General features: G+C 38.0%; 1 protein-coding gene across 1 annotated transcript in view; it reads right to left on the reverse strand.

Moving 5' to 3' along the window:
- Nucleotides 1–18,949: 18,949 nt before the first annotated feature.
- The window catches only part of LOC144975132 (uncharacterized), a 7,297-nt gene continuing 1,284 nt past the window's right edge, over nucleotides 18,950–24,962 (reverse strand). The window contains exons 2-4 of the mRNA XM_078918905.1: nucleotides 23,950–24,015; nucleotides 22,727–22,814; nucleotides 18,950–19,147 (exon numbers count right to left, since the gene is read on the reverse strand). Coding sequence (XP_078775031.1) covers nucleotides 18,979–19,147; nucleotides 22,727–22,814; nucleotides 23,950–24,015 — 323 coding nt within the window. The 3' untranslated portion in view covers nucleotides 18,950–18,978. The remainder of the gene's footprint in view (nucleotides 19,148–22,726; nucleotides 22,815–23,949; nucleotides 24,016–24,962) is intronic.

Below are 24,962 nucleotides of genomic sequence, written 5' to 3' on the forward strand. Positions count from 1 at the left end.
CTGGATTTTTAATCATTTTTTGGGATGACAAACTCATTTGAATATCGGCCATTTTATATTTACTTTTTTTTTTGGGGGGGGGGGGGGGGGGGGGGGGGGAAATGTGGGGTAAACTCTCCTTGAGGGGACCATTATGAATAAAGCCTGTTTTTTCGTTTTTAGGTAAAACCTATTCAATTACCAAAAGACATATTTTGGTGTATGTCTGTATTGGACAACTAGTGGTCAAGGAACTGTAAAGAAATTTTCAAAAAGGAAAATATACTTCTCTATTATATTTTTCTATTACTATCATGGATTTGAAAATGCTGTCTATTTACCTTTTTGAATTAGCTGTAAATTTTGTTTGTTAGAAATTAGAGAAAGTAATGAAATCGGAACAATTATTTGGAATTAAAAACAGTTATCAAATCGGAACAAGCATTGACGTGAATTATAGATTTATAAAGTGTTGAAGGACGCAGTGTCAAAAGCAAAGAGAGAAAGAAAAGGGAGCAAGAGAGAGAGAGAGGCAGAGAGAAAGATACTGGAAGAAATTGTCACTGGGCATCAATTGAATTGAAAAAAATGTCACACTCTTGGGTGAAAGTTCGTTGGAAATATCCGGCATGGCCGGATTTTTATTTTTGAAAAAGAGGTCTCGCTGTTTTTTTTTTGTCTGGCCGGAATTCGAAAATGAAAAAAACCGGCATTTATATAATTAACCGCACTTCTGTTTTTTCCTCTTATTGGTAGTTGCAGGATTTTTTTTTCTGAGCACCTGCCTTTGCAGGATTAATATCATTGAGTAACTTTCACCCATGGTCACACTGCAACTAGCATTATACTCAAGTTGTCAACCAGATTAAAATTTGTGTTTGAAAAAAACTACACACATGACACGCATAATGCATAATGTTTATATTATTTTTGTTATGATTGATATAACATGAATGATATTAGGCCATGTCATCTTTCAGTAGTACCACCACCACGTGACCACTACCACTACTTACATAACAGATATTTGGCTTGGTGGAAATATTCATGTTTAGCTATTAATAATAGGTGAAGAATCTATATTATTCTTTTTTCCAGTTGTCAACTAAATAAATGAACGATTTATTAAGATGAAATAAATGAGTGGAGAAATTTCTAACAAAGGAATATGAGAATAATTATAAGAAACAAATTTCTAAAACAGATAGATCACGTATCAAAATTGTTTTTAAAAAGATTCCTTTATTTTTTATTTTTTTTTTGGGTATCATTGCTCTGTTTTATTTTTAGTAAATTGATTAAAGTTATGAAAATCACTAAATGTTTAACTCTTACTCCGGTAATATCTACCTTAAAAGTAAAAGTAAAATTAGGCGAAAATAGTCAGCTGATTATAAATTCTAAAATTTCGTACACGTTAATTTTGTAGTGCTAAAGCAGTACATATACACATCTTCTATTGTCTTCTATTGTCATTGGTTGTGAATAAATCACTGATAATGTGTATTTTGAAAAATATGACAATTGAATAAAACATAATATACCTACATTAAATTTGAAAAGAGGGACCTCAGAATAGAATATATATATATATATATATATATATATATATATATATATATATATATATATATATATATATATATATATATATATATATATATATATATATATGAGTGTTGGTGGGTACTTGTAGGTACGAAAGTGCTCGCTAATGATGGTTAGAGCTAATATAGAATGCAAATTTTCACTCACATTTTTGTGGCCGAGACGGAAAACACAGAAACGAGTCGTCTCGGCCACAAAAATGTGAGTGAAAATTTGCATTCTATATATATATATATATATATATATATATTATTACACACGGCTTTGTACTTGTTGAAAACAAAATTTGAAGTTATCATTTGCAATTTGAATTAAACCTCTTTACCTTACATTTTATTGTTTTGGACAATTAAATGACACAAATTACTTTTAACACATTCACATGTGTGTGTGTGTACAGTCATGACAATTTTCTTTCGTGGTCTTTTGCACATTTTCCTCTCTGTCTCTTAATGTAAGCGTTAGAGATCCCCATGGAACAGAGTTCATCTACAATCTTTTCTAGATCATCACCTCTAGACGTGGGCAGATGTCGGTATTTTCAAGTCACTTAAATTATAAATTTTGATATTTAGACGGCTTGTAAATTTCAATTTTTAAAACTTAAAGTTATTTGTAAATGTTTATCCCCCCCCCCCCCTTTCGTCGCATATTATTTAAGAAGCACTGGCATTGATTTTAATACATTTTCATCATGTCCCGTAAAAGTAGTGAAGGGAAAAGATATTGAGGGCATCACCCTGCACAATGATATATTCTGTCTTGAAATATTCCCATCATAAAAAAAATTGGATTTCTTCTTAACAGTTTATAAGCCCAAAAAACCCCCCCAAAAAACTAACAAATATTAAAGATATTATATGGGGCATGAGTGACTTTGATAAATCAGCAAAGTTTTTAGTTTTCTTAAAAATTATTTTGTCGTTTATTGCATTATCGCACTTGCAATTTTAATAGAGGTCTACAAAAATCTGAACAAACCTAAATGTTTTATTTTTTTTTTAAATGACTTAAAACTTGTATTTTGTACCAACTTAAAAGTGCCATTTGGCGACTTTTTGAACCCTTACATTTTTTTCTTCTCTCGCTCTGCTACTTGTACTGTCTCTCACTCTCTCTTTCTTTTCTTCTAAGATGTCATGTTTTTTTGGTTGTTTAAAAAAAATTTTCGATCTAATTTAAATGTATGTGTCTTTTGGTTGTTTCTGGACTGTTGCTCGCTGTATTGTATTGCATATTTGGTGATATTTATGTGTAAATCAGTATGTTTTAAACAAAACATACAAAAACAAAAATAAACACGGATGAAAAGTACTTATGAATGTTTTTTTTATTTTGGTGAATTTTAAAATATTTTTTATATCCAAGTTGTAATGTCAACACATTTAGTGTTATTCTGTCCATCTAATGATGAATTGATAGCTAGATATAACTTAGATCTGGCAGGAAGTACTTTCAGATAGCCCAAAGGGAGCATACAGTGACTGTTCATTTCATACTATAGATCTTGGGATTGAATCTTGTTCCTTCTCCCATAGCGGGCAGGGAGGTCCATACTGTGTCTTCTATCCCCTTATATCTGTTTTCCAACATGCTTTCTGTCTTTGTCTTGAAATGAGGTTACTTGATTTTGTCCTGGCCCTGGTTGGAGTCTTGGCTGGGAGGGAAAGAGTCAAATGCATAGTTATTGTTTTGGGAGATATCTTTTTCCTTGTAAATGATCTCTCTGTTATGTATTATTATATTTGTTATTTTTAGTGTATAATGTAAGCATTTGAGTGTATTCCTCTCTGTTGGATTTTGTGCTAGTGTCCGGATGAGACTTATAGGTGATCTCAAACTAAGTACATTGGTGGTATGCTCTTGGAATCTACATCATATCCCTATTTGTTCCCAGTTCCCCTTTGTCTTACCTTTTCTTGGGTGCTTTAATTGTAAATCTAGAACTTTTTACTATCCATTTTCTTCCTTTTTACTGGCGCTGATATGACCTAAATGTGTTGCAAGCGCCGTAAAACCCTTAAAAACAAAACAAACAATCTTGTTCCTTGGGTGCGGTCTATAGACACCCCCACCCCACCCCACCCCAAGGTGTGCAGAAGGTCACTTGCTGTGTCTTCTACTTCTATCCCGTTTATCTATTTTACGAGTTGCTTTCTGTCTTTGTCTTGGAATGGGATTACTTGGTTTTGTCCTGGCCCTAGACTGGGATGGAAACAGTGAAATTTATAGCTATAGTTTTGGAGGATGATATTTTTTCCCCATGCAAATCATCTCTCTGTCATGTACTGTTATATTTGTTGGCTTAGAATGTAATGGTTTGTAAACATTTGAGTGTGTTCCCCTTAGTTGTAAACACTTGAGTGTATGCCTCTCAGTGGGCCCCCGTGCTTGTGTCTGGATAAGGCTCAAACAAATTACACTGATAGTGTGCTCTTGCAATCTACAGCTATGCCCTATTTGTACATTTCCCCTTTCTTTGCCTCCTTTTTCTCGCATGCTTTTAATTGTAAATCTAGAATTGTATTTACTACCCCATTTTCTTCTTTTTTACTGGCGCTGAAACGACTTAAATATAAATATGTCGCAAGAGCTGTAAAACCCTTAAAAACAAACTAAATACATAACACCATTAAAAACAAACAAAACAAAACCCTTTAAAACAAACAAAACAAAACAAAATCATTAAAAACAAACAAAACAAAACCATTAAAGACAAACCAAAAAAAAACAACAAAGCCCTTCAAAACAAACCAACTAAACAAAACTCTTAAAAACAAACAAAACAAAACCCTTAAAAACAAACAAAATAAAATCATTAAAAACCAACAAAACAAAACCCTTGACAGGGATGTAAATCTTTCAGAATTATTAGGATTTCCTATTTTTCAGACATTTTCTAGCTTCCCCAAACAATTTAAATATTTCTTAATACCTCACTACCAACAACTCTTGTGATAAGAGATACTGCTGTACATATAGAGAATTTGTAGTGAATATCCATTTTCAATGTACTGAAACACTTAATTTACACTACTGTTGTGTCAGTTATGATTATACGTGTATTTAACCATTCAACTTATTTCCACGACAGCTTCCGAATTTTAATTCGGAAGTACTAAGGATTGATAGCGTTCGAATTTTCCTAATTTTAATTCGGAACTAGGTTCACATCTGTTGTGTAAACAAGGAGGGTTATTTTTAGTTTACCGGAAGCAAAACATGGGCTGCAGAATCGAAAGTAGAAGATGGTGGATATATATCGAGTATTCATGACTGAGTTCTGAGTTGTTGTTACACTTTCTTCCTAAGGCTCAATTGGAATGTATTTCTGTTTCTGTAAGTAATTCCTGTGTGTTGCAATTCATTTCAGTCATAATGAGTCTGAAGATACATTTCCCTTAGCCTTGGTCTTTATGAGAAATTTCTATGGGGTCTCATTTCTGGTTGAGACTGCCACGAACGTTTGACTGTGGTGGGGGAAAAAATCAAATTTGTTTGTTCTCATTGAAAGCTACACCAATAAAGTAAAGGGCTTTTAACACGATTCTAAACCTAATGTAGTATTTTAATTGTAATGTACTTCTTATTGCCTTTGTTATTAGCAGAAGGGTTTGGGGCCTGAGAAAATGATAAATATCGGGAGGTGACCATCTTTCCAATCTCAAAATTGGCCTTAGTAATGATATGGCTGTTGAAATTTGAGTACGAGTTTTTATTATTGTCAGATTCATTTTGTCATTGGGGGTAATATTTTGACCTGAATATAATTTTGATATAAAAGTTTAGGTGTTGGATTACGTGCAGTGAAAATAAGTTAAGAATTCCAAAATTCTGATTTTTTTCAGTATCCCAAACTAATTTAACCCTGTTTAATCCATAAAGATAAGGATAATACTAAATGGGCACTGATTTAAGCATGAACAACACCAAATAATGGTATTTCCTCCTGACAAAAAGGAGACCATAAATCATTAAAATCCATCCATAAACAAAATAATTTAGATTTTATTCTGAGACTTATCACTCAAAAGTCCTAAAAATGTTGTCACAATCACAAGGCCATTTATCACATTCCTGGTGTGTCACTTGGAGTTTAGACTATTGAAATGAGCTCGCAGAATTTCAGAATTTTTTTCAACTTTGCATTTACATCCCTGCCTTGAGAACAAACAAAACAAAACCCATTGAAAACAAACTAATCTTGTCCTAGGGGTTTCTAAAGGCGACGCACATCATCAGCACTGCGGGCGGGCTCTTGTTGGAGGCGACTGGTCGGGTCTCCTATAGATAGTATGCAACTGGCTAAGAAGCTCACAACATTGCCAGCCGGAAGTATAACTGACCAACACACAAAACAATGTGTAACGAACGTTTATAGTCTGGTTAATAGTTTAGTGAGAATTACTCATAAACGCGGATTGCAAAAGCAATAACAAAGACCTGAGTGACGCCAACTTCATACTATCTACGAGGGATGTCCCAGAATAAGGTAAGTAAGCTCGTAACTCAAAAAATTGTGAATGGAATTGAATGAAACTTACAGTATGATTTTTGATTTTGACATCATTTATTTACTTCTCAAGGTAGTCGCCGTTCCGATCGATGCATTTCCTCCATCGTGACGGGAGGGCAGATACATTCTCCCTAAAAAAAATGACGTCAAGACATTTCAGGAAATTCTCCACTTCTGAAATAAATTCATCGTCGTCGTCAAACTTTTTCCCGCACAAAGTGTCTCTCAAGGGACCCAAACAGATAGAAATCTGACGGGGTGAGTTCTGTATGATGTGGTAAAACTTCCCACGCATTCCTTTGGAACCAGTGCTTTGTTATGTTTGCAGTATGGGGAGTGGCATTGTCGTGTTGAAAAACGACTCCTCTGCTGAGCCGACCGGGTCTCTTTCGTCGTGCGGCCTCTTTAACTTTGTTCAAAGTTTCACAGTATCTGGCAGCGTTTATGGTCTGACCTGGTTGCAGAAAATCAATCAAGAGAACACCTTTGTCATCCCAGAACACGGTGGCCATCAACTTTCTAGCTGAATGTTGCACTTTGAACTTTTTGGCCGGGGGCGAAGAAGGACGTTTCCAGATCATCGAATCCTTTTTTGATTTTGGCGTGTTGTGGTGAACCCAGGTTTCATCACCAGTGATCATATTGTCAAGAAAACACACAGACTGGTCAGCAGGCCCAATGTCTCCACCAGGTCCAATTCGCATTTCTTGCTCATCATGGACTCGTCGAAAGATGGTCTTCTGTCAACTGTTTCGGGACCCACTGAGCGGAAACTTTCTTACAGTCCAATTGCTTGATTTTGACAATTTCGCGAACTGTCAGTCTCCTGTCTTCATGAATCAGGGTCTCAACACGTTGGACAATTTGTTGTGAATGGGCAGAAGGAGATCGCCCTGCGCGTTGCTAATCATGCACAAGTGATCGACCTTGTTGAAACTCATTGAACCAGAAAACTACTTGTTTGAAGCTCATCACAGATTCTCCATACATGCTTACCAATTCTGGATGGATTTCAGAAGGACAATTGCCTTTTGCAGCAAAAAATAAAATAAAATTATTACAGCTCGAACTTCTTTGAACCACTCAGTTATGGGAGCAATTATCTTTGTTTTTAAGACCAGAATCTTGTTCATCAATAGTGCTGAAACGTTCAGCACTGGATGCACAACAAAATTATCTTTAATCTTCGATTTACAGATTTCGAATATCATCATTGGTTCAGGAGCTGTGGCTCTACTTACCTTATTTCTGGGACAGCCCTCGTATATCTCTCATCTGTCATCTCTTTCTTTCTCTGTGACTTTCCATATTTGTCCTGGGTTGCTGAGTGGGGTTTCTGACCTCCCATAGTGGGCACAGGGCACTTACTGTGTCTTATATCCACCTTCTATCTGTTTTCCGACATGCGTTTTTTCCATCTTTGTTGTCACTGGTTTTATGACAATAAAATATAAAGATATTTCCAACCACAATCTGATAATGATATTACAAAAGGTTCCCACAAAAGTATAGCTTTAAATTATTGATTAAACAAGTCTGCTGATTTAATTAAATTATTAAATTATAATTGTATTTGAAAATAAGAAAATGTCAAAAATAAAATGAAAAGGTTTTGGCAATCAAAACGTAGTAGTGCTTAGGCCACTGGGACCCCCCCTCCCCCCCTTTGGGAGTTTATGCCACTATGTTTTTCAAATAATAGAACTTATTGGCCATACAAATTCCACTGTTACCGTAAAAATAAGTGTCATTTAAGAGAGTTATGGCCCTTTGAAAAAAGTGAGTTGTGTCCCCTTGCAAAAAAGAGACAACATTTCTTTCAAAGGCTCTGGAGACTACAATATTAATTCAAATATATGCAAATTGGGTATCAAACTGAAGGAAATTGAATATACTATCAAACTATGTGCACAAGCTTTCAATTTGTAAATATTATATAGATTCACAGAAAGTTGAAACAATTTGTCAGTAATCTCATGAAGTGTCATATCTAAACTTATGGGCTATTTCAGTGTTTTACACAACAATTATTTTAAATATGGCCAAAAACAGCATGTTCATTAAAATGTAGCACTGAAGAAAGCTATGGCCCAAGCCTCAACAACAACCTTCATATTTCTGCGTCACAGGAAAAACTAAAAGTGTACGCAATAGTGCCGCGCTGAAGACCGGTCTGGACCGGCGGTCCCACGGTCTTTTAGCTGTGAACCGGAGACCGGTCCCATAGGGGAAGACCGGCTGCGGTCCTCACTTCTTATCACCTTCGGTCTCGCGCCATAGCCTACTACTTCCCCAGCGATTCGTTGCCTTCGGTTGCCTATCTTCCACCAATCACCACCCATCCCACTTAATTAATCGCACCCACCCCCCCTTTGCCATACACTAAACGACACAGACGACCATACAGGCAGACGACCACCAACCTCCACTCCGCAAACCGCCCTTTCGTGTGTGAGATGGGGGGAACAGGAGGCGCACGCCTTGGACGATTCCATTATACGGGGTAAATTTCAAAATTTACTACACCATAATGATCGCAATGACAATGATCTATGGTGAAGGCATGACCCCTCTTCTCTAATGGGTTATTGTTTGAAATGTATGTGACTACTAAAGATGTGTGTTTGTGTGTGTGTGTGTGTGTGTGTGTGTGTGTGTGTGTCGAACCTAGCAAGTAGCAAATCCGATTTTTTGTTTTCTTTTGTCCATCTCTTGTCACCACTCCTTTCTATCGCAGTGTTGTCATTTAAAATAATACAATAATATTAAAATTTCGTTTGGTGTTTTTACTAATCAAATAATATGAGTTTCATTAGTTTCTTCCTTCCAAAAAACCCAGTTATAACGTCTGAATTTTAAAAAAGTCCAATAGAATATTTGGGGACCCCGATAGCTCAGTTGATAGAGCACTCTCTTTATACGCAAAGGGCCAGAGATCGATCCCGGGTGCAGTCGAGTTTTTTCTGAATCCCTGTCTACTCAGCAATGAATGGGTAGCTGAGTTTGTTAGATCTGGCGAAAAGTCACCATCGACCCCTCTTATTACCTCATCCACCCCCTCTTATTATAACTTCACGTCTCTCTCTTACTCTTCAATGCTCGCTGCCCTCTAATGTGTGTGTGTGTGGGGGGGGGGGGGAGGGGGGGGTAGGAGTTGCGTGTGTGTATCAACGCCACGAACAACTCGATCAACGCCTTGGGCGATGCCATTATCTCCGTTAATGGGGATAAATTTCAAATTTTATTAAATTATCGAAGTAACAATGAAGTACGGTGAGCAAATAAAGAAGGCATCACCCTCTTCTCTAATTAGGTTACAATTTGAAATGAGTGTGACTACTCCGTGTGTTTTACTCCTGTAGATCACGGTTTTCATCGTGTAGCGGTCTTTAACGGTTCAAGAATGAACGATCCCACGGTCTCAAAGGTCAAACCGGTTCGAATTTCCAACAGTCTCTCAGGAATGTTCAATGTCGAAAAGGACCGGTCCTAGGACCGGTCCTTGCGGTCTTCATTTCCCAAGGACCGTAGGACCGTGGTCCTTAAGCTTGCCAAGGACCGCCCCGCACTAGTACGCAACCCTTAAATTTTTCTCCACTTTGTGGGATGCCAAATTCATCATAATTTTCATTCTTTTTAAACATGGTATTGATGTCCAGTTGTCACATTTAAAAGTAAGCTGAAGGTGTGGTAAAAACAATAGATATATCATGAAAAAAGACTAATTTGTTCACAACCCAAGTGAAGCATCATTACCGAAGACTTTTGAACGAAATCGCATTGTTATATTATGAAGAATAATTGATACTCAAAAGGGATTCTTGATTCAAGATGCAGTAAGTACATAAAAACAATATCCTTATGTGTTTTGCAAACATGCTTTACTCCTTAACAGTTTGCACTGCTCACCAATTTATTACATATCCTCATCATCAGTAGCAAAATCCTCTTCGTCCTCTGAAGTGTCGTCAAGGAAATCACTGTCAAAGCTATCACTACCATCCTCGGCATATGTATCTTCGTCAGTACTGGTGCAGCTTTCTTCATACACAATTTCCTGCAACTCATCTGGAATGAAAGCATCTTTGAACCACTGTACTTCCAATTCATTTGCAGAATTTCTCTGCCAACCGTTATCCTCTGGTTTTGGAATGCTAGGATTCTGGCACACTGCATTCCTCCAAATGAGAGTTTGAAAGTCGGCTCTTGATATGTGCAGTGACAATACTTGACTACAAAGAGGTATCTGACACAGATCAATTCCACCACTGCATGAGATGGTACCTTTCTTTCCTTTGAAACTATGTCATACCTCACTTTGTTGACACTTGTGCATGAGGTTTTGCCATACAGCTTGCACACAAATGACTCTAACATGAGACAGTCATTACTCGAAACAGCTGCTGATGTTCCAAATCTGGAGAACAGAATTCTAAGATCTTCCTCCTTTTGAAGAAATTTTAGAGCTTTCAGCTTTCCTTGCCCAGCAAAGCAACTTGTTGTGTCACAGCCTGTGAATGTATGGACACCAAGTAATGCATCACACATCTGTTTAGACAAAGTCTTTGCTATCTGAGATACATTGATTTGTCGCCTGTTGTTGCCACAGCCAGTATAAAAAATCAGGATCTTTCCAATTGTCTCTGAGAATGAAAGGAGAAGTAAGAAGACATCCGTGTCTGGTGATCTGACAACAATTGTTTCACAGTTTTGTTGGCGGGAAGCATATTGACAGTGCAGTATAATTCGTGTGTCTGCCTCTTCCTGTGATGAGTAATCTAGACAAGGTACAGCTGTGGTAAATTCATCCGTGTCACTGTAAAGTAAGGTGCATCTCTCTTCACAGACAAAGAAGATTTCCCCGTTTCTCAGTTTCTTTGCATATTCGTTACTTTCCCATTCCTTGAGGAGAAACCTGATAAGGGATCTTTTGTTATCAACGCAGCTGAGAAATGATTTCCAACGTCTGGGCACTGTTGTTGCAGATCCTCTTAACAAGTATGCATTATCTTCAGAAGATCCTCTCCTCAATCTCTCACAACCTTTGATTGAATCTTCTATGTAAGTATCAGTCACAAAGTGTACACAAGCTGCTTGTGGTAAGGAGGAAAATGTAAGTTTGGCTACTTCACCAAATGTATTTGGGATTGCTGACACTGTTTGTAACAGTGCATTGCCATCAACAATGTAAACGGTGTTTTTTTTTGCATAATCCTTGAACATTAATGAATTGTCAGGCGTGAGCTTGTGCAACAGAGTTGCTTTGTTGGTCTTCAGAGGTAAACCATCTGATGAAGCCAGCGACCATGAAGTAGGTGTTAGAGGATATTGAAGAACTTTTGAAGATCAACACTGTGCTCTTGGGACAAAACAAGAAGCTGGCCAAATAAATTTCTTTGTGCCTTGATTTTGACCACATTCATGTCTTTTTTCACTGTTACCACTTTCCTCAATGATGCAAATGTCTTGGTCTTGTTCTAATGGCTTGTGAAATTCTACAGTCTTTTCCTTCAGTCTGTTTTCAACAAAACTTTCAAACAATCTTTTTCCTGTTTTTTCCACGGCTAGCAGGTCATCAGCAACATCCTCTTGCACTTTCATTCCTGAAGCTAGACTGACCAGACCATCTTCAACTTCAAAGGGATTGATAAATGCTGAAAATGCCTGGCGGATCTTTTGCACTCGCTTTTCACTTTGTCTTTTTTCTGCAAGGCTCAATTCTTTGTGGTTGTCTATATCCATACAGTTGTTGTTGCTGATCATTCTTTGGGTTGCTAATACATATTCTGCTCGATTGTGTCTTGTTACACTCCAACGGTAATAGCTTGGAAGACTCTTGCTGAACCCAACAATACCTCCTTTTGTCTTTGCATGTTTGTTTATTGTTTGTTCAATGGTCATATCAACTGCTATTCTTCCAGCAGGCGTCCTTGATCTGGAGACACTAAATCCATTATCTTGTAACATTTCTTCTGCCCCTGGGTGGGAATGAATCAGGTTGGCTAGTGACACAAAATATACACTGAGATACTTGGCATAATTGTGGTGATTCATGGTAAAAAGCAGTGGGCACAGTTCTTTTAAACAAGATATATGAAGAAGAAAGTTGTTTGTCTTTGTAGCTCGCAGAAACTGGAGGAGAAGCCAAACTCTGTCCATGTATTGGATCGAGTATTGTGCAGTTTTTCCGTACTTTCCTGAGCGGACACTCTCTTTGAAGGCTTAATACTGGGAAAATAACTCAGCATACACAGTTGACTGGAGAATTTTATTAGCTGTATGGCTTGAAATTCCTTCGGTGAATTCCTTTATGTAAGACATGAGGTCTTTACTGAGTTTTGAATCCGTGTCCTGCTCAAATTTTGCAAGCAGAAGCCTCTCTAGAGCCTCCAAAACAGACACATGCACTCGTATAGCCCTGTTGTAGTTCTTTCCACTCATAACCCTATCCATAGAACCATGTGCACAAAGCCCTGCTTCAGTCACAATTTCTTCAAAACCAGATCCACTTTGGAGCTTTCCCAGGGCACCAAGATATGACATTATGGTGTGAAAGACACCCAGGTGAATAATGACTGTTTTGTAAAACTGTGGGTTTTGCCAGACAATATCGTAAGCTTTCTTTGCTACAGCAAGGTCAAATGTTACAAATGTATATGGCTGACCAAGCTCTTGTGTTGCCTCCAAAGATAGTTGTAGCACCTTCTGTACTGTAGCTGCTTCAGTTATGGGAGCATTGATGACAGGCATATATTCAACAATTGAAGGCATGTTGGTTTCATTTTCATTTTGGGGGTTTGGAGTTGTTGATGAAAGCCAACCTTTCCAGCCAGGGAAACGTTCTCCGTCTGAATTCAACTTCATCCTACAGAACACCCACAGAAAATTATCTTGGTGCAGCTGTCTTTCTTGATTGTTTTCTACTGTTGTTGTGGAAACAGTCAGAGAAGATTCTGCTCTTCCAGTTGCAAAGCAAGGCTGAATTTGGATGGGTTTGAAAGTTGCTGACCTTTTCTTTGTTTTTCCAGTCGTGACATTTTGTTGCTCTATTTTTCTTTCCAAGTTTCCTTCTTTTATTTCTTGGATCATGATGCCATGAGTAGAGTGTGTGGTGCCAGATCCATCAGTGGTCTCCTCTGTGAGATCAAAATTATCCCAGCAAAAATGGGTGATTTTTGGATGTGCCAATGCGGCAGAAGGAAGATTTATGGAGCATTCAACAACACTGTCGCACATTGCAGTCTCCAGTTCCAAAAGAGTAGAGTGGGATGCGCAATGTCCAAAGCGGTTAAGGATGTTTATAATCTGAAAACTTCCAGTCAAATGCCTCAAAGTCATCCCCAGAAGTAAATGTTGAGGCATTTTCCGTTGTCCACAAGTGACATTATAACAAACATCTTGGGCCATGGAACGTACAAGTCTTTCAGACCTACTACTCATATGTCCTGCACCTCGCTTGGATAGGAGTGTAGTAAAAAATTTGATCAGAGCAGAAGGAAGTTGGTCTTGAGCAGATAGCAAATACTCTGATGTGGGGGGCCAAGGCATTTGTGAATGATCTTTGAAAGAATCCAGAATCAAATGTCTCAAGGTTACAGCAGCTTCTTGCAGTTTTCTTTCCTCTGATGAGGCACTCTCAAATGCAGCTTCAATTGCACAGCCTTTGGGGACTTCATTTTTTTTATATTATAGAGAAAATGGCTATCAAAGATTTAAAAACCCTATATAGCTTTGTAAAATATTTTATGATATGAGGCAAAAAATGAGAAATTACAATAAAATTCCATTATTGATTGTATGTGAAACAATTTTAAGGTGATAAACAACCATTTTATGCACAAAAACGATTTCACAAAAAATTGCACCTAATGACCTTTCAAGGGCCGTAACTCTCGTGAATGACACTTGAAAAAACGGTAACACCCGGATTAATACTCAAGATATATTGCTGTTTCAGAAAAACCATGTGGCGAACCCCCCCCCCCCCCACTGGCCCATGCACTCTAGGTACCTATTTATAGTAACGAATAATGACAATACAATTACAATACGCACAAGAAAATCTTGTCTTCTTGTCTCAAGTTTGCTCTTCTGTTTTCTTGTTGTTCTGATTTTTCGTGAAGATGAATGGTGTGAATACTTCTTCACTCTGTACCGAACACGGCCCAACAAATATTGAGAACAACCGTGCTTCTCAAATATATTTTACGTCGAAGTCTTTGCACTATCCTTTTGGATCTGGATAGAGATTTGATCGAATCAATTTTTAACGGGTACCTAATATTATCACACTCTTTTATGGAGATGCGATATTACGACATACGTCGCTTTTAGATTTATCACCGAACCGACCAGCATTTAAGATTTTTATAACACAGTTATGGCCTTCTCTGATTTACTTAGTTACCGAGCAGGTCAGAATAGCACTTTCAGCCTTCTCTGTGTTATACTTTATTGGGACATATATGCATAGTAACAGATCTGCTTCTCTGTTCTATGATTTTATTGATCTCTTTTAGATTATTTGACTTTGCATGAATTTGTCTTCTCGATGCAATGATTTTGGTCACCCGTTTACGGACTTACACAGTACAGTAACCTGCACTATGCCTTGGTATTTTCCGACGCCGAACATTTTTCACACAATTAACCCTGCATTGTGCGAAGAATGGGTTTATATAACCATGGTGAGTAGTATTCATAGGACGACTGAGAGGCAACAGGTTTGAAAAATAACAACTCATGGTCGCCTTAAGCCATTGAGACTTAAGCTCGTTTTACTGTAACGTGACAGCCATGTACTCATTTCACTAATTTTCACCTGAGTGCGGTGATAGAATATGAGTGAAGAGCCTTTTCCAAGGACTGTTGAGTCCTGTCGAGTGAGGCTCGAACCCAGGACCTTCCGATCCGAAGCGAGTGTCATACCACAAGACCACATGGCTGCACCATAATAATGTCGTAACTCTAATTCGTATTTAGTGTTTCATTCATTTTGTTTTGTTGATAAAGGTAAAACCCGAAACGTCAACATTATCTGTCTCCTTTCAAGAAATCGAAGCTTACATTTCATTACTTTTCGTTATCTTTTCCTTTGGGCTTTAAGCAGCAGCAACATTTTCCTTCAGAGTCGACGCCGAATGGAGCAAAATGATTGGCTATACTTACCAGCCACAACGGGTCGGAGCGTGGCCTTCGTAAGTTATGGCCTGATACTGACCAAACAATGACGTCAAAATGCCAGTCTTTTGCCACAAAAGAAAACAAATCGTGAGTTGTATTCAATAGTTCAGCCAATGAAATAATTTGTTTCCATGAACTCCAATAACGACAATTCACTAGACGGTGCAAAAACCAAATAATGACGTCAAACTGCCAGTTCTTTTGGGTTTTAGTATCAGGCTATAACATAACGATGACTACGGTCGGAGTCGGAGATAATAGCCTTCATAAACTTCTACCCCGACACTAGGACGTGTCCTTTGACATATGGTAATGTTTGGTCAGGATCAGGCTATGAGTTTATGAAGGCTGCGGTCGCGGAGCGACTCCGAAAATATGTCTTAGTTGGAATCAACACTGATCCTTGAAAACTTTGTCTCGCTGTGTCACATAGCTTTTTGCAAAAGTAAATTTATTGCGGAGGTTGACTTTCGAAATTCCAATTTTGAATTCCGAATACTTTTACTTTCACAACACGTTATCTGCTGGTCCCCGACATTATCTAATTAGTCCTCAATCTGAAGAAGGTCAAAGGCCGAAACGTCGTTTACTTTGCTTTGCATCTTTTATAAGAGTCATTTTATTCCCTTTATTTTACTGTACATTTTAATACATAGGTTTAGCCTCATTTCGGCACCTATAGATTTTGGTATAACTACATAAATGTAAATATTGTGGTTCAATTCGTGTACGACAAAGAAATCTGTATGACACGGTGTCAGTGTCAGACAATACAGATAGACAAAATCCATACCAAAATATCACAGACCTGCCTTGACTTCAGACTCTGTGACTACTCTTGTATTAAAAAAAAAAGTTTTTATATAGGGCAATATCCACTAAATGTGCTCAAAGCGCTTTATAAGAGGTCACTGACCAACAGCAACACGTAACATGTTGAACGAGACATGACGACTGTCAGGCGATATTACCATTTTTTTCCGGACAGAGACAACGCTCTTAACGGCCAGGTACTTAATTTACACCCGAGTACGGTGAGAGAATGTGAGTAAACAGCCTTTTCCAAGGACTCAACTATACGCCGTGCGAGGCGCGAACTCAGGACCTTCCGATCCGAAAGCGAATGTCATGCCACTAGACCACGTAGCCGCACTCGTGGCAGAAGAATTGTTTGAACAATAGTCATAACGTCAAATAAGTCAATAATAAGTCAAATACACACTCGACAAGAAAACGGATGTAAGAAAAGAATCGAACGCAGTGATAAACAGTGCATGATATTTATTTATTTATTGTGTTAAAGACGAGGAACCATTTAACATTTACTTGGCCTACAACAACAACAGTAAAGTGAAAATTTAGAAATAACACAATGAAAAAAGTGGAAAGGGGAAATATTGATAAAAAGGAATTATCAGTATCGTCCCTTATAGTAAGTATAATATGTAGATTATTGTAAAGCTCTTTTGTCTGGTTGCCCCAAGTATTCTGTCGATAGACTGCATTAAAAGATACAAAATAAGACAGCAAGACTTGTTACTCGTAAAAATCACATTACTTCTACTTTGCATGGCCTTCACTGGCACCCTCCCTGTTCACTACAGAATAGAGTACAAAATTCTTTTATACGCCTATAGATAGAATGCGCTTGGCCAAGGAGTTCACAACATTGCCATCCGGAAGTATAACGGACCAACACACAAACTCTGTGTAACCATGAACTTTTATAGTCTGGCTAATACAGTTTAGTGAGAACAACTCACACACGCGGATGGCGAAAACAATAACAAAGGCCTGAGTGACGTCATCTGCATAATCTATACGCCTATAAATGTTTTGCTAACGTAGGTCCTCTTACCTACAAGATCATTGAAGTCTATACACCTGGTCGTGTCTTAAGATCATCAGAATCTCATTTAACTTACTCAACCCTAACACCGACTATATCCGTAGTTTACCCGGGTTACTTTTACCCCATGCCTATTTATTACATTTGTTTGAGACGTAGTATCAAAGCTAATGTTTTTAATATTTACATGTTAATGGTAGTTGAATAAAGCTTTCTATGTATTCTATGTTGATTTTTAAATAATATTTTTCCAATTTCGAAAAGTAGCAAAAATCTCCAGGATTGAGTGAGTTAATGAAATAAATATGTATACTGCATTAATAATTTTCACCAAAAAGCTTTTAGCTGTACAGATCCACGTTTGTGGAAATCTCTGTTTTAGAACAAAATTTGCTTCTAGTGTTTTAACATTTAAGAATCATCTTGAGAATGAACTATTTTACATGGCATTTTATAATTGATGCATTTTATTTATTTATTATCTATCTCTATGTACATAATATGTGGGAGAGCCTCTCTCTCTCTCTCTCTCTCTCTCTCTCTCTCTCTCTCTCTCCGTGTGTGTGTGTGTGTGTGTGTGTGTGTGTGTGTGTGTGTGTGGCGTTCGCGTGCGGGCGTATGCATTAATTGAAAGCGATGCAGAGCACTTTTAAGTAGATGCTTAGGCGCTATTGTTTATTGATCGATTAAAATGAACCTTGACTTGTCCCAAAAAAAAAAACAAAAAAAAAAAAAAAAAAAACAAAAAACAAACAAACAAAAACAAACAAACAAACCAAAAAATAAATAAAAATAAAATAAAACAAACCAAAAAAAAAAAAAACCCAAAAAATAAAAACCAACCCCCCCCCCCCAAAAAAAAAAAAAAAACAACAAACAAACAAAAAAACCTCAAACAAACAAACTACAACAACCAAACCAAAAAAACAAACTCAATAACAACAACAACAACAACAACAAACAATTCCCAAACTTGGGACTTTAAGACAAAGATCTGAAACAGTGTCGGACAAATCAAGATGGAACAATACACACTTTGTCAGATCTTTATCGTTCACTTTCACCTGTGTCTGCTCCTCAATTTCTCAACGTAGACATTAAGTTAAGACAGCCTTTTCACGAAGTCCCAGGTTTGAGATTTTAATGTGTAACAAGATGAACATTTAATTTTAATTAATCGATCGATATTTGAAGGACGAGTTTTTACGTATCTTTTCCCGACTACGGCAGTTAGGTATAGATAGAATGAAGTTGACGTCACTCTGGTCTTTGTTATTGTTTTTGCCATCCACGTTTATGAGTAATTCTCATTAAACGGTATTATCCAGACTATAAAAGTTCGTGATTACATATAGTTCTGTGCGCATACTATCTATTACTGGTTAAAAGTTAAATGTGTTTTTTTTTCTTTTTTAGTGTCCGACAGAAATGGACCGTCGCCATCGTTAACATATAGCCTGATACTAGAACCCTCTAGGACTGACAGTATGACGTCATTTTTATAGGTTGTTGCATCGTCTAGTGAGTTGTCGTTCGTAGAGCTCAACTAGGGATTCCACTGGTTGAACTGTTGAATACAACTCACAATTTGTTTTCTTTTGTGGCTTAAGACTTGTCTTTTGACGTCATTTTTTTAGGTTTGTGCATCGTCTAGTGAGTTGTCGTTAGGAGAGCTCAAGGAAACAAGGGATACCATTGGTTGAACTGTTGAATACAACTCACGATTTGTTTTCTTTTGTGGCCAAAGACTTGTCTTTTCACGTCATTTTTTGGTCAATGTCAGGCTATTAGTTAACGATGGCTATGAATGGATGTAGTAGTTGAAGAGGTCCGTAGAAGACGATCATGCACTCGTGGTGGGTAAATCCTGTTTTTCATTGGCACTGAAACTGTGACGTTGCTTGGTGGAGGGATACGGTATGTACACCTCGTTTCGAATTCCGTTCTCTCCGAGATGCTGTGCGTCCCATTGGTTGATATAATTCATCCTTTTCTTGTGCTCAACTACGTCACTGAAAAAAGGAATAATACCAAAAGAATAACATTAGGAAAATGTAACCGTTATACTTGTTATAAAAACACAATGAAACAACAGAAAAAAAAACGTATAAAGGACCCCCCCCCCCAGCTCCCCAAGAAAAAAACAACCCCCCCCCCCCCAACAAAACAAACGAATACCCCCTCCCCGAAAGCAAAACAAATAAAAAACAAAACAAAACAAACAAAATAGCAAAAACAAATAAAATAAAACGAACAAAAAAAAAAAAGAATAAATAAGAATCAACAACAAATTAAAAAAAAAGAATAATGAAAAATTCTAAAATCAAAACAAAACAAAACAAAAAAGAAAAACAAAACAAAAACAAACAACCAAACAGAAACAAAGAGAACAAACTAATTAACAAAAAAATAACAAAACAAAAACAACCAACAAAAAAAAAAAGAACCCCCCTCCCAAAAAAAAAAACAACAACAAAACAACAACAAAAAACAACCAAACCCAAACAAACAGAAAAAAAAACAAAGAAAAAAATAACGAAAAAATAATAATACAAAAACAAAAATAAAACCCATTATAATAAAAGAATAAAAACAAAACAAAACAAAAACCTAGCCGTCACTTTACTCAGCCAGCGAGATAATAATAATAAATGTGGACCGACCTCTCAATGCGCTGTGAACTAGAAGCTGGAGATCGAATTTATATCCAGTAATTAGCTATGAACCGGTGTCTGAAGCTGTATTGGGAATGTGATTAGTGGAAGAGTAGCGTCCCTTGAGTGGATGTCACCCATAGTCTGTGACGTCACCGGCGGAAAAGTTATTAGAGAGAGAACGTCATGTTGGTTGTGCGCATGCGTCTCTCGTCCTCGCTTCCGAGTGTCATTCCCAGGTGGCTATGTGGTCTAGTGGTATGACACTGGAAGGTCCTGAGTTCGAGTCTCGCTCGGCGCACAGTTGAGTCCTTGGAAAAAGCTCTTTACTCACATTATCTCACCGTACTCAGGTGTAAAATGAGTACCTGGCCGTCAATAGCGTTTGTCTGTTGAAAACATTGTAACTTCGCCTAACAGGCGTTATGTCAGGTCTCGTTCTAAATGTTAAGAGTTGCTGTTGGTCAGGGACCCTTTGTAAAGCGCTTTGAGCACATTTAGTGGATATTGCGCTATATAAAAGCTCAGAGCTCAAGCCCCCCCCCCCCCACCCCTCCCAGTGACGAGAAGAAGGGACCGCCCGCTGGAAACCTGCTGGAGGAGCATCGAAAGAGAAATAAAGCCAGTGGTCGGTTTTGGGGACTAATGACAAATAATAAAATATGAAACTCAGAGTTACTTTCTATACATTATGGCGGAGAATTACCCCCCCCCCCCCAAAAAAAAAAAACAAAAAAAAAAACAACAAAAAAACAACCCCCCCAAAAAAAAAAAAACAACAAAACAACAAAAGACAAAGGTAAAACCCCCAAAAAACAAAAAGAAAAAAAAACAAACAAAAAAACAAAAAACAACAACCCCCTCCAAAACAAACAAACAAACAAACACACACAAAACAAACAAACCAAAAACAAAACAAACCAAATAATCCAACCACCCCCTTCCACCTAAAAACTTAGAGTTCGTGGAGTTCATGAAGCTGGAATTTAACCCAAAATACTTACCTTTGCTTGTCATATCTATCTAAAAACAATTCATCAACCAAATATCTCATGTCATTCAGAAATCATTCATGCGGTCCAAGGGCTTTCCAAAAGTCTTTAAAACGCAATATTTACACGCTAATTGTAACACGAGAAGGGAAACAACCCAGTTATATTGGACAACCAAAATAGTTATGTATGAGTAACATCCCTTTTCTTGACCTGAATCAGCCCGATGTAGCCAACATCCTTTTTTGAGACAGTCGATTGATCACACGTTTTGTTGTCCTTTCTCCCCTAGAGGGAATGCAGATGACCATTGTATTATCGTCCAATGTTTACAGGAATCATCCATTCTCTCCAAGGGAATTACAATAAACTACAAATATGGGTCTTCTTCTTCTTCTTCTTCTTCTTCTTCTTCTTCTTCTTCTTCTTCTTCTTCTTCTTCTTCTTCTTCTTCTTCTTCTTCTTCTTCTTCTTCTTCTTCTTCTTCTTCTTCTTCTTCTTCTTCTTCTTCTTCTTCTTCTTCTTCTTCTTCTTCTTCTTCTTCTTCTTCTTCTTCTTCTTCTTGTTCTTGTTCTTCTTGTTCTTGTTCTTGTTCTTGTTCTTCTTCTTCTTCTTCTTCTTCTTCTTCTTCTTCTTCTTCTTCTTCTTCTTCTTCTTCTTCTTCTTCTTCTTCTTCTTCTTCTTCTTCTTCTTCTTCTTCTTCTTCTTCTTCTTCACAACAATCTATTTTTTTCTGTTGACTTTCTCCAACGGGAAATCAGTAAGCTTACAGACAGTGGAGACACACATCGCGACATGCCTGGATGAAGTAAAGGACAAGAAATGCAACCAAGAGTCACATCCTGACAGTTTTGCTCATAACGGTCATAACGTTAGGCTATCAGATATGCTAATATAATGTGTACATCGGGTCTTCTATTTTCTTCTACATCCTCTTCCTTTTCTTTTTCTTCTTGTTCCCCTCCTCCTCCCCCAACACCACCACCACCTCCTCCTCCTTCTCCTCACCGCCTTCCTCCTCCCCTTCCTCCTCCTTTTTCTTCTTCTTCTTCTTCTTCTTCTTCTTCTTCTTTGCGGCTATGTGGTCTAGTGGTGTGACACTCGCTTTCGGATTGGAAGGTCTTGGTTTCGAACTTCGCTCGGCGCATAGCGGAGTCCTTGGACTTGGAGAGGGGTGTTTACTCATAATCTCTCACCGTACTCGGGTGTAAAATGAGTAGCTTGTCGTTAACAGCGTTGTCTCTGTCCGAAAATAAAATATAATATCGCCTATAAAAATGTTCATATCTATTTAAAAAAAACAACATGTAAACCTCAACAAAACATTGTTTAAATACGGCCGCGCACCTAAACATAATTCAGAAAAGTGAGTGGAGCCTGCGCTTATGTTATGTTGATAATAAAAGAAAATGAATTGAGTAGAAAAGTGCCAGATGATAATTATAGAGAATAAAAATTTCGCGGCGATGGGGCTCGAACCCACGACCTTACTGATACAACAACTCCGCAGTAAGGTCATGAGTTCGAGCCCCTCATCGAAACGAAATTTTTGATTCTCTTTAATTGTCTTCAGGCACTTTCCTATTCACTTCATTTTCTATTATTATCACCTAAACTTTTGCGGCTTTGTAGTCCAGTGGTATGACACTCGCTTTCGGATCGGAAGGCCCTGGGTTCGAGCCTCGCTCGGCGCATAGTTGAGTCCTTGGAAAAAAGCTCTTTACTCATATTATGCTCTCATCGTACTTAAGGTGTAAAATGAGTACCCGGCCGTTAATAGCGTTGTCTCTGTCGGAAAATAATTGTAATATTGCCTAACAGGCGTCATGTCTCGTTCTTCATGTTACTTGTTGCTGTTGGTCAGGGATCTCTTTGTAAAGCGCTTTGAGCACGTTTAGTGGATATTGCGTTATAACAGAAAATTTCAAGCCCAAGCCCGACTTACTATATTGTCTTGGCAAAGAATATGATGAGGACAATCAAAATGATGGTGATGAAGGCTGGTGCGTAGTTTATCGGCAACGGTGTGTCCACTGTTGAAAAAAAAAACACGTGGGGGGGGGGGGGGGGGGGCATATTTATTCGAAAGGTTTAGTTATTTTTATAGGTAATCTAAAATAGATTACAGGAGTAAATAACTCACTCATTCACTCACTCACTTAATCTGGAGAGGTTTGAAGAGCTCTCAGGTCAAGCGCGACAAGTACGATCTTCTTCTTTTTCTTCATCATCATCATCATCATCATCATCATCATCATCATCATCATCATCATCATCATCATCATCATTATCATCATCATTATCATCATCATCATCATCACCATCATCATCACATCATCATCATCATCATCATCATCATCAACATCATTATCATTGCCATTTTCTTCTTCTTCTTCTTCTTCTTCTTCTTCTTCTTCTTCCTCTTCTCCCCGATAAGCTATCGCAAAGTACTTTCCGCCAAATCTAAGAGACGCAGCTACCCATTTGCTGCTCTGTGGACAGGGGTGGGGGGGGGGGGGGGGGGGGGGGGAGGCTCAGAAAAATATCGACTGCACCCGGAATCGATTTCGGTCCCTTTGTGTGTGAAGCGAGTGCTCTACCAAGTGAGCTATCGGGACCCCCATCTGGTATGATGTCGAGGTTGAAAAGCAAAACAAAACAAAACAAAAAAGTGAGCTTTTATATAGAACAATATCCACTAAATCTGCTCAAAGAGCATTTTTCAAGGACTCATAAACTATGCGCCGAGCGAGGCTCAAACCCAGGATCTTCCGATCCGAAAACGAGTGTCCTACTTGTACCACAAGACCATGTTAGGCCTAGGTTATGCGGCTATGTGGTCTTGTGGTATGGCACTCGCTTTCGGACTCGAGCCTCGCTTGGAGCAGAGCTGAGTCCTTGGAAAAGGCTCTTAACTCACATTCTCTCACCGTACTCAGGTGTAAAATGAGTACCTGGCCGTTGTCTCTGTTGGACAAAAATTGTAATATATTAATATCCCCTAACACAGGCGTCATGTCTCGTTCTACATGTTACGTGTTGCTGTTGGTCAGGGAAAAGTTGTAAAGCGCTTTGAGCACGTTTAGTGGATATTGTGCTATTGCTATATAAATGCTCACTTTAGGTAACATAGATAAAGAATGAAGAAAAAGGAGTCGAATAACTTACATTTTTTCTGAATATCTTGAAACAATCTTTTTGTTTCTTTACACGGCAGGGCTCCTGTTGCTGATTCTAGATAGAAAAAACAAAACAAACAAAAGCAAAATAAAATAAACAAAACAACAAACAGTTTAACGCAAACGCTCATAAAGAATAACAAAAACACATCTAATCTAACCATGTATGACCCCCCCCCTCCCTTCCACCCACTTGTCCACCCAGCAGTGAATGGGTAGCTGAGTCTGTGTTAGATTTGGCGGAAAGTACTTTGCCATAGATTAGCGTCCTATCCAAAGGAAAGCAAGCAATTGCTATATTGTCCGTTTCACGCTATAGAAACCGGGATAAACTCAGGCTCAATGTGCCCAATGGCTCTGAAGAACTACTTTATGTAGGACAGCAACGAAGGACCGCCATCATTCCCTGTCCTGTCCGTGACTATCATCTCTGAAGCTCAAGTTTTTATTGATGTCGGAATAAAATTTGCACTTATTTTGAGTTTCAAGTCAAAATCATTGGAATGATAAAAACTTGCTTAGCTCTTTATCAAATAATCAAATAGCACTGAATTTATTTCATGGTACGTGTGGGCGGGTGTGGATGAGTGTGTGTGTGTGTGTGTGGTATTGGCGTTTTTGAGGCAGTGGGTGGTGGGAGAGGGTGGCTGTTAGTCTGTATTTATCTCTTTCGATTTGACAATTTTATTTGTAATGCGCCCAGAGCCTCCAACCAGGGGGATAGGTTGCGCAATATAAAGGTACATTATTATGAAGCAATTAAATCTCTCAACATCAACACTTAACATGTAGAACGAGACAGGACGAGATATTCCAAATGTTTTTTTTTTCGACAAAGACAACGCTGTTAACGGCCAGATACTAATTTTACACCTGAGTACGGTGAGAGAATGTGAGTTAAGAGATTTTTCCAAGGACTCAACTATGCGTCGCTTAGAGCGGGACTCGAACCCACGACTTTACAGTCGCAATGATTTTTCACTAATAAATATGATGTTACTT

This window comes from Berghia stephanieae, chromosome 6, assembly GCF_034508935.2.
Source record: "Berghia stephanieae isolate SIO BIC M18660-M18661 chromosome 6, UCSD_Bste_1.3, whole genome shotgun sequence".
NCBI lineage: Eukaryota > Metazoa > Mollusca > Gastropoda > Nudibranchia > Aeolidiidae > Berghia > Berghia stephanieae.